At 29.1% G+C, this 11,592-nt stretch overlaps 1 protein-coding gene and 1 pseudogene across 2 annotated transcripts; both read right to left on the reverse strand.

The window, feature by feature from the left end:
* Positions 1-3,060: 3,060 nt before the first annotated feature.
* On the reverse strand, positions 3,061-4,966 carry LOC111306252 (scarecrow-like protein 23 pseudogene; annotated as a pseudogene). The gene has a single exon (XR_016331217.1). The product of XR_016331217.1 is annotated as a scarecrow-like protein 23 pseudogene (transcript).
* Positions 4,967-9,276: 4,310 nt separating this feature from the next.
* Positions 9,277-9,948, reverse strand: LOC111306253 (large ribosomal subunit protein eL27x). The gene has a single exon (XM_022904156.2). The coding sequence runs from the start codon at positions 9,855-9,857 to the stop codon at positions 9,450-9,452; it is 408 nt and encodes a 135-aa protein (XP_022759891.1). The 5' UTR covers positions 9,858-9,948; the 3' UTR covers positions 9,277-9,449.
* Between the last annotated feature and the right edge of the window lie 1,644 nt (positions 9,949-11,592).

Consider the following 11,592-nt stretch of genomic DNA (forward strand, 5'->3'; position numbering starts at 1 on the left):
TAAGTTTCGAATTTAGATTAGAAAATTGGCTAAAATTGAAAAAAAAAAAACTCTTAAACTTTATAATTTTATTTAAATAAATTATTATATTTTTATTATACTTAAATAAATTTTTAATATTTAATTTACATTTAAATAATTTTTTAATTTTAATATATATGCAAATAAATTGTTAACCTTTTAACTTATTCTAAATAAAACTCGACGACTTTAAATCTTGTAAAGTTGTCCATATGCGGACACAGCAAGTGCCAACTCTAAACTCATTGCAAACCTAAAGATAACTTAAAATTAAATTAAATTAAATACTAAACAAAGTCAAAATTAATTCTTTTTTTTTTTTTTTTGGGTTTTGTAATTGACTCAAATTGAATTTATAATCATAAGGTTTACACATCATTAATAACATCTAACTTCGGAAGCCATCTTCTTTTCCAATTCCCATTTTTTATAAAATTACAAATATTAAATCTATATTAAAATTTTACTTAATTAAATTACTAAACAAATTAACTAATTAACTTGATATAATTAGATAAATTTAATATAAACGTAAACTAAACAGGTCACCTTGATTTCGAATTCCCAGGTGTTGGGGAAAGAAAATTTTAAATTTTAAATTCATAATTGTTATGTTATGGTTGCCAAATCAACACATTAATCGTCATATTAGTCCAATTAATGCCAATTAACCACCAAAATGGCGATCAGCTCAATTGGTCCCGATCATAATCATGTTAACATAAATCAACTATCAACCAACTTTTTTAATAAAGATGTATTATTCGTGAATATGTTTTATTTTTATTTTTTTATATTTATTTATTAAATTTAATAAATGATTTTAAATAATATTTTTATATTTATTTATTAAATGAATTAAATACAAATAAAAGATTATTTGATTTGTTTATGTTCATAAATAAATTTGTTTAAAGTTTGCTTGTTTATTATTTGTTTTATTTTTGTTTATTATTCGTTTATAATAATACTAATAAAATTATATTTTTATTTTTATCATAATTTTATTTTAAGATTCATTTATATTTATTTAAGTTTATTTATATTCGTTTAGAGTTTATTTATTTAAATTTGTTAGATTATGATTTATTTATTATTCATGAATATGTTCGTTTAAATATATTCATGAACATATTTATTTAATATTTACGAATAAATTTATTTAATTTAATTAAATCGAATATAAATAATTTATTATATAAATGAATAAATAAAATAACTTTTTTTTACAAAACACGAACCAAATTTAAATATTTTTAAAAATAAACAAACAAACTAAAATATATACTCATTCATTCGTTTATTTTGTATTCGTTTACAATCCTATACTTAAAAAGATAAAATTAAAACACATGTACCTCATTCTAATTCTACTATTAATTTTCGAATACATTTACTTCTTTTTTAATCTTTTTCCTTCTCTCTATTTTCCTTTTATCTAATACAAATTACCCATTTTGAGTGGGAGAACGCATCCCAAAATCTTAGACGAGAAGTTTTATGCTTTTTTTTTTAAAATTTTTTCAGGTCATTCCAACCACTAAAATTAGCTACTAAATCATTTTTCAGCAAAGCATTCAGCCACCGTACTTCAATTACCTCCGCAACAATAAGGGAGAAATCAACTGGGGTTAAAAATTAATAAATAGTTGATTTAATTAATTAAAAACAAATTTTTATGAAAAAATTTTAGATTTAAATTTTATTGGTGATTATTTATTAGAATTATTTTAAATATATAATTTATAATTATTTATTTTAAATTATTAAATACGATATATTTTATTTTGATTTAAAAAATTAAAAAAATTATTTATTTTAAATTTTTTTGTAAAAAAAAAAAAAAATAAGGGTAAAAAGATTGATGAATTAATCGACGCCAAATTGTCTCCAAGGATAAGGTTATTGTCTAATTTTTAATTTTAAATAAGTGATTTTGGAATTCGATTATAAAAATAAAAATTTTATGAAAATAACGTCCATTCTCTTGTCATGTTTGGTCGTTTTCAGTTGGTAGCTAAGCAAAGATGTCAGCATTTTCAGAAGCTTATATTTGATTTAATAATCAAGTAGCATGTCAGAACAAGAGGATAACCATAGCTCCCACTCTGTCGCCACCACCCAGACCCTTAAGTCCCCCACAGCCAAATCTTTTAGTATATCGTAGATTGTCCTTTTTCAAAGGAAAAGACCGACTTCCCCTTGGAACCTGCATGTAGTAGGGACATAGTCCTTCTCAGTAGTCAATGACCAATAATTTCACATTTTTGTCAGAGTTCAAAACCATAGATAAGAATAAAATATGTTACGTTCATTGCAAGATAAATTTTTTAATTTATAAATTATATTAAAATATATATTTAAAATTTTTATGTAATAAGTCTAAAATTCAGAATGGCAATATATTCTTTTAAATAATACTAGTACTAATCCTTTTTTAAATTGAAAAATTAAAAAGACTAATTTATACAACAAGAAAAAAAAAACAAATGAAGGAAAAACCCTAAGCCTAAGTTTTTTTTCGATAAAAAATTAAATGAAAAAAATTATCTCATTAAAATTAAAATATATAGTAAATTTAACGAAAACTTACATTAATTTATAAATCATTCATAAAAAGAATTGATTGAAAATAAAAATCAAATATAAATCTTATAAACAAAATATTGAATCCTTATGGATTCAATCAATTTCTATTGCTTTAAGCCTAATTTTCTGGAATCATAATAAGTGCTTCTAGTACTTAAAATTTCTCATAATGTCAGGATTCATAATAAGTACATAATGTCATAATTAAGGAGTAAAAGGAAAATTTATTCGGAAAATGCCAAGCATCCTCAGCTTAAAATAGTGCCCTTATAATAACTTGATATCCTATCACCATGTAACCAATTTTCCATATGATATTCCTCCACATTGACGGGAACCATGTTGGAGATATATGATATCTCCGTCGTCTTACCTTTTTCTTTTTTTCAGCTTTTGCTTTCTTTCCATGTTTCAAAATTGATGAAAAAAAAAAAGAAATGAAAAAACCTATTTAGAGAACATAGTTGTTTCTCCATTGTTTTTATTATTATGATGAATTTATAAACCAAAATCTTGAGAGTCTAGAATTTTTAGTTACACAAAATTGGTAGTATTTCAATCGGACGGCTGCCATGCTGAGGCGGTCAACAGAGACAAATCTTTCCACCCCAACTTGAGGCACCCGTTCTCCTCCACCAGGGTATATCCTTTCCAAGGGAACATCCCCAGCAAAAGGCTAGCTTGGGCGGCCGGGTTTCCACCCAATGATACGGGTTGGAATCCGACCCGTTTCAACTCTTCACCCCATCTCTCCACTTTAACTTCGCCCGTCCTCTTGGGCCCACCGACTGCCACGATGTTCCTGATCTCGCTCCCAAACAGCTGCTGCTCCACCATGTGCCTTTCGAGACTGTCCACGCCTAATCCATCCCCAAGCGCGTCGAACAACGCGCTGTAATAATGCAATGCCTCCACGAACCTCCCTAGAAAACTACCACCGTGACTCAGGTCCTGTTCCACGATCGTGATTAATTTCGGCCTCAACATGGTCAATAATCTTAACGTTCCTAAATCACTGCCCGTAATATCGTATAAGCAATGATGCATCCAATGAACCACCAAAGCTTCACTTGGTTGCACCCCGAGTTGACTCAGATCTGTTACATTTCCAATTTTGCCTTCCAACGGATGGAACTCGAACGGTAACCCTAAAGAAGTCGCGAAATCAGCGAGCCTTTTCCCTGTCAACTCGAGAAGCTCCGAGGAGGACCCGAATCCAGTGATTCTCATTGATCGGATCTTTTTGGACCGGGATGCAAGGATGTGGAACAATCCTGGCCATTGGAGACCTTGCATGATGTCGAGATCGATGACGTGGACACGATCCTCACCGTCCAAGGCTTGGAAGATAGCTTGATTGGCGGTAAAGTGAGAGAATTTGACCAATGGACTTATCGAATTGTAAGATTGCAAAGCATTGAAGATCTTTTGGGATTGAGTCAAGGTAAGCGACTTGGCATCAAGAGGAGAATAGATTCTTAAGCAAGAACTCACCACACGCGCCTGGAGAGCGTGTGCGAAGTACGCACCGACGCGTTCGGGAGATGAACCAAACGGAGAAGAGAGCTCAGAGATTTCAGGTAAAAGATCGGTGGCGTCCTCGAGTTTATCCATGGCGACGCACTCGGCGCATTGGAGCAGAAGACCTAAAAGCCTTAACACCGTTGACTCACCTTCAATGACCGCTTCTTCCTGTTCATCGATGGCAGTTTTGTCGCCCGATGAGAAGTTAGGACGCTTAGTTGAAGGATCATCAGCGGAAGAATCGTCGACGGTTGTGGCGGAGATGTCTCTATCGTCGCGCTTTGACTTCATTGAGGACATAGGATTTGAGCTACGGTTGGACTTGATTGGAGATTGAGGAACTAGGCTTTGAAGCATTATCGATTAAGAGAGAGAAAGTAAATCGAGAGAGAGAGAGAGAGAGAGAGAGAGAGAATAGATTCGAAAGATGAGGAACTTTTGGGAGAAAAGGGACAAATCTCTTTTTGAGGAGAAGGACAAACAAAAATTTCTCTTGTGCAGAAGTGTCAGAGATTGAAAGCAGCCGGGCCTGTTTGGGAGCTGAGAAACTGAAGGAAAAAACTCTATCAAGGCCAAAAAAGGGACAACTTTTTTTCTTATACAAAAATCATTTAATATGATGATTGTTAGGTAAAAGGGTGGCTGTCGTTAAGTCCGTTTGATTAAATGGATTTTTCTTACCAAAAAAATAAAAAAAAGGAATTGTTAGGGATTGAAAATGAAATTAATTAATAAAAAATGGTTAATCAATTAAATAATAATTAAGCTAATTAAAGGGATGAATATTTGTCTTTATGTTATGTTTGTTAGGAGATGGAATAGTTGTTTTATCGTAGTAATTGTTTACTCTATAATGTTATGGTTGTATCGAAAGAAGGGGACTCTTATAACTTGATAAAAAAATGAGGCTGTCATTCATTCGAGAATATAATATATAATTCATGGTATTAGTAACTTATGTAAACGATCTAACTTTTTTACTAAAAGATAATCTCGAATAATGGTTTTGTATTCGACATCAATAAGATTGGAAGCCCAATCCGTCTTACAGGTTTTGATTTGATTAAATTTTATGGGATCTATTTTTTTTTTCAAGAATTAAGTTTCGAGTTAGATTGATATTATTAAAAAAATTTAAAATTAAATCGAATTTAAATTTTAGATAAATTCGATTCAATTTGATTCGATATTATATAAAAATTATTTTTTAATTATTAATTTAATTTTTTATTTATATATATTTATATAATTATATATTTATATTTAAAAAATAATATTTTATATTTTAAAAATAATATTTTATATTTTAAAAATAATATTTTATTAATTTTTTATTGAATCATATTGGATATGATTTATATAATGTCGGATTGAGTCAAGTTCGAGTATGAAAAAAAATTGGATCAGATCATATTCGAGTTTTATGAATATAAAATTGAGTTTAATTCGGAACGAGTAAAAATTCATCTCGATCCGATCCGTTACCAACTCCAAGCATTAATTATTTTATTTTAATTTTATTTAAAATTTAAAATATTTTTAATAAATTATATTTATCTTTTTACATTTCTAATTGATTTTTTTTATATTTTTTTTATTTACTTTAAGTAAGAGACTTTTATGATCAAGATATCATATATTAAATTAAAATTATATCTTAGGTAAAAATTAAAATCTTTTACCAAAAGAAAAATGAATGGTTTATCTTTTTAACATGAAGATAATTTTAAATAATTTAATGTATCTTACATTTAATTATTTTGATTTATTTTATTTAAAATTTAAAATATTTTATATAATAAATTATATTTATTTTTATATTTTTAATTGACTTATCCTTTATTACTATAAATAAGAGTCTTCTACAATCAAGATTTCATTTTGTTTTTTTTGAATAAAAAGATAATTTCATTCATTAATATGGTTACATTCATCAGTAAATGTCACACAACAATAGGAGTAAAGGCGGATGCCAATGAATATTTGGGTATCTATGAATTGATAAATAAGAAAAAAAAAATTTATCTTAGACATCTCAAAAAATTTTCCATTAGATACATCCACAATTTTTTTGAACATATCTTTTTTAATTTTTTAATCACTCCATTCAATGTCACCATTCAAAACCCAGCACTGAACCTAGTCCATTAAGATCCAGCATTCAGCAGACATCCGTTGAAATAATTAAACACCCTGGGAAAAAATCCTGGATCCCTCACTTACTGACCTCCTTAACCCAGAAGTCATCAACTTCAACTTGTATCCCATATTTTGCAAACTTAAAGGCAACCATATTACCAGTTGGTAAGGTATGTGATAAGGAATAGGTATAAAGTGATGACATCTTCACTCTGGCTTCATCAATTATCATTCTAATAGGAGACATGTCAGGTCCTGATGACTTAGTTTCTTCATGATCTGCAGAGCATCTCCTTCAAGTATAATGCTGCTGAAGCCCATTTCCTGTGCAAATTCCAGTGCTTTGGTTGCTGTGATTGCTTCCACTGTGAGAGGATCTTTGGCTTCAGTTGCCCCTAGTGCATCTCCTTTAAAGTCCCTTATAATAATACCTGTTTCCCCCTGTCATGCTATTGACATCAATGGCCCCATCAAAGTTGATTTTCACCATATTTGTGTTAGGCGGAATCCATCTTTCAGACCAGCTAACCTGGTTTTTGTGTTCAATTTAAGGAGCGTTAAATTCCAGCCGATACTCCTCTTCGTTCCCTCATGCAATTCCTTATTCCTCTTGCCTACATTGCAACCATGAAGAGCTGAAATTGTGACTGGTTAAAAGATATGCAAACCTGCTCTATCCAGCTGGAACCATCAGTGACATTGTTGCAATGTTTCAGATTAATGTTCAGCTGGTGCCACACATTTTCTGCATGTCTACAGTCTTTGAGTGCTTGCAGAACTATTTCTGCATCTCCTGCACATCTGAAACATTTGCCATCCACATTTAACTTCCTTCTAAGTAGATTTCCTATAACAAGAAGGATTTCATGATAAACTCCCCAAGTGAACGTTCTGATTTTGTTAGGAAACTCAGCTGACCAAATGTTCTTCCTACATGACCTACGTACTATTTTTGCTTGTGACCTGCAACACCATGTTTAACTTATTTCCACTTTTAATAGTGTATCAGCTTCATCTTGTGAGAAACTGATATAAATGAGTTCCCTTTTTCTATTGTTCAATTCTTAAATTAATTAATGTAAAAATCTTTTCTTTCTATATCTCTCAAAAGACTTTAATATAAATTTTAACATCTATCAATTTGATTGTTTCCTTCAAAATTATCATTATTTTGAATAGGAAATAAGCTTAAATTTGAAAGAACCAAGGGTAAAAAAAAAAAAACAAAACAAAAAAGAGAAAAGTGGGCTTTTCCTTTGAACATGAGGCATTGGAGTGGTAAGTGGATTGCCCTTTCAAAAAGGATTAAAATGAAATTTATTATCGTATATTTGTTATTATACTTTAATTTTTTTTGAATTTTGACTGGGCTTATTCATGGATGGGACAGACTTGGACGGGTTCCATCAAAGCTCGGACAGATATTTTGGGTTATTCTTTGCTGGAGCCACGAGTCCACCGAAGCCATTAGTCCAGTCCAACTATTGGAGGCACCGGGGCTCGAACCAAACGGAGTTAATTTTCTAGTATCGAAATGTGAAAGCTTGTTTATGCATGCTATTGCACACACAACTATCCTACAATCTATGCGGATAGTGGATCCGGTAATCTAAACCCCTATATGCTGCCATATCATAAAAAAAAAAATACAAAATTGATTATCTAAACTTTTTACAAATATCATATATAAGTTTGATAAAATTTAAAATATATATTTTATATTTTTATATCGATCTAATTATAACACATACTAAAATTTTAACAAATATCGTATATAAATTTACTAAAATAAAAAAAAAAAATTTATATTTTTATATCGACTAAATTATAATGTAATTTTTATATAAAACATGTCGTGAATACAAAAAATATTAATATTTTATATGGATATAAGAATTATCAAATCTACAAAATAGTTCAAAGGACTCAAGTCCAACAACATAATTCAAGCGCGTTAAAAATAAAGGCAATCATCTTTAACAAGAAGATACCACTGCAATTCCAGCTTGAAAGGAATGTTTAAATCCCACAAATGTATCATCAATGCAAAAAACAATCTGAGCCAGCCAACCAAGACCTACTGTTGCATGAGAAACTGATGCATCTATCATTAGAATAACAAACTCAATTCCAGAAATCAGAAATCCTAAAATAGTCTTTTAATTTAAGCTCAGATTGCAATTCAAACAAGCGTAGCAAACCCACTTATATATGTTGTGCCATCAGAAAATCTGTCAAAAATCCAATTTGCCTTACAAGAATGAAGGAAATCTAAAAAAGTAAAACATTAAACAACAAAATGAATAACACAGCTAGCACAAGAAACCAATGGTTACTTTCAACTACACCTGGCAATTAGTGTTTCCGTATCATATTCATTAATAAAAAATTAGATTGAGAAATTTGTTTACATCAATTACAAAGGCACTTTTTTTTTTTTTTTACCAAACTCGTACAATTTTTGCTAAAATTTCAAAATTTCCCTATAGTTTTTGTTGTGTTTAAAATTGCAGAACAACTTTGAACGTAAAGAAACAAAGGGTAAACAAATCCAATTAAATCCTAACTTCTAAACTAGAATATAGAACAATATTTGAGTAAATTATTGTGTTAAATTCAAAATTTGAACACAAGCTAGTCATGCTGGACACTTCAAGAATAAGAATCTAATGATTTGTACAACTAATAACTACAAGCTTAAATTCTTGATGAAAGCAACTTACAAACGCAATAATAGATCCAAACCAGGAAATCAACAGACTAACAGTTACAATTAGATGACAAATGAAAGATTGAAGAACTAAATTGCACGAACACTTTAAAATCAAAGAAAAATCATATCCAATCAGATAAAAAGATGCACCTCAGGATAAGCCATACCATTTCTCAAAATTTCTCTCAGTATAGCAGCAAAACTCACTAACAAATCACGCAGCAATGTTAAATCACTTAGATAATATTTAATTCTCATCCTCCAACAAAATCATGAATCACTCAGAAAAGTTGAAAAACATAATAAATTTCTAACAGAAGTAAGCAAATCACGAAGTTTCATATGACAACAAGAACCCAGAAATATCTCATTGAAACAGATTCAAATCCGTCCTTTAAACCTAAAATGTTTAAGACAATGCATAAATCTCAAACTTTTTTTAACGACAAATCCAACAAGCCCTTCAAAACCTAAGCTTAGTAAAGAACCACCTGTTCTTTCCGGTCTTGAACCTTTCTTCAAACCTCTCCTTGGTGGCCTTACAAGCAGCCACTTTCTTGTCCTTTGACTGGAGAGCATCGACAGTAACCACGTCTTTCAAGTCCACGTCGAGGGTGTAGCGCGTGGGCATCAGGTGCTGGTAATTCACGAGCTTGACGAAGCACTTGACGCGTGATTTCTTGGCTGTTTTCTTGGCGGAGTCCTTGCGGATAACCTTGCTTGGGTACTTCTTTATCCCTGCAACCAAACAGTGGCCATAGGGGCGGTCACGTGTGCCTTCGTCGGAGGATTTCACGATCACGGCTTTGCGTCCGGCGTATCGGCCTTGGAGAACGATCACGGCCTTGTTGGGTTTTAGAAACTTCACCATGGCGACGACGGCTGCAGCGACTCTGATTCTCTCCTCGTAGAAACCCTAAGTCGAGAAACAAAGAAAAACGAAAATGATGTATATATATTGAGTTGTGTGAAACCCAAGCACTTTGGAATTTTTATGGGCTCTAGTGGGCTTTTAATATAAATTTGGGCTGAATTGAGTTTGACCCATTATTTTAGATTATTAATATTTAAATTATATGCATTCATATTATAAGTTTAATATTGTATTATGACACTTTCATTATTCGAATTATGCTCTTTATTAAAATTGTAGCATACCAAAAATTTATTTTTTGGATTCTATAAAAGTGAATATTTGATGTGTAAGTTAAGCCGAAAAGATGTAATTGAAAACTTATGATTGTATTGTAAGTAATTTCCTTTATTGTAATAGAATTGTTTTATGGATTTTTAATTGTACTTTCCAAACTTATTTTTTGAAATAAGATTTTATTCTTTAGATCAACAAAATATTGGTACTTATAAAAAAATAAAAATATAATATATTTAGTGCAAAAAATAATGAATAGTATAAAATAATTATCATCATTTGTACCCTTAAAAAGGATAATTAGATAAGAAAAATGATTAGTTACCCTCTTACTATGAGATTGGATGATAAATATTTTTATATTTTATATTTTCCTTTTAAAACTTACATCTAAAATTTACCTAAACTAATGAAGATATAAATGTCACTAGGTTTTGTCACCTATACTTCACATGATTAGTCTTTTATCTTTAAAAATATTTAAATAATATATATGTACATAAATATATGTATATATGCGTATGTATGTACATAGACATGTAAGTTTTTTAAATCATAAAAAGTTTTTTCTTATTGAAATAAAAATTAAAATAAAAAACTAAATTTAAAAAAAGAAACAAAAAAAATTAAAATAACAATCATATTAAAAAAAATTATTATGAAAGACCAATGAAATCATGAAACTTACAAAAGAAACAAAAGTGAAAAATCAATAAAATTTATTTATATTTTTTATTTTTTAAAAGATTTATTTTTAAATCGTTAATTCATGGAATATGTATAGATTGGAATTAATATAATAATGATTTGTGACTTTTCGTCTCTCTATTATTAATTAAATTTAAATAATTTGTAAAATATGAAAACTTTTTCAAATAAGACTGATTTATATTTCTTTTTCTTTTCAAAGATTTATTTTCAAATCATTAAATAATGAAATATGAAAACCCAAAATAAAGAGGGATCTACCTAGACATTCGTAAAATTAAATTAGTTTTGCACCATCTCATGTTTTTTTATATGATTTATATTTGATAATCCAACCATTAAATTTTATACGCTATTCAAATAAAATATGCATGCCAAATTTCAAGTCAATTTAAAACATATAATTATTTGTGTGATAATAATAAAATATTAATCAATAGTATATATTGAAACGATATTATTCTCGATCGAAATTATAAGAATATTAAAGTGACTTGAAACATTATGTGAATAATAGGTATAAATAGGTTGTTAAATCTAATGGTTGGTTTATAAAAATATTTATCATATATGAAGTTATAAAATGGTGTAAAACAAATTAATTTTATACTTGTGTAATTTGATCCTTTTGTTAAAATTAATATAATATTTTTTATGACTTTTTGTATTTTTTTTATTTTTTCTAAATTTAATTGTTAGTCGATTATGAAAATTTTTTAAAAATAAATTGATTATGAAAAGATTGAAA

Source organism: Durio zibethinus, chromosome 21, assembly GCF_047325235.1.
Source record: "Durio zibethinus cultivar Kanyao isolate XHJ-2024 chromosome 21, ASM4732523v1, whole genome shotgun sequence".
Taxonomy (NCBI): domain Eukaryota; kingdom Viridiplantae; phylum Streptophyta; class Magnoliopsida; order Malvales; family Malvaceae; genus Durio; species Durio zibethinus.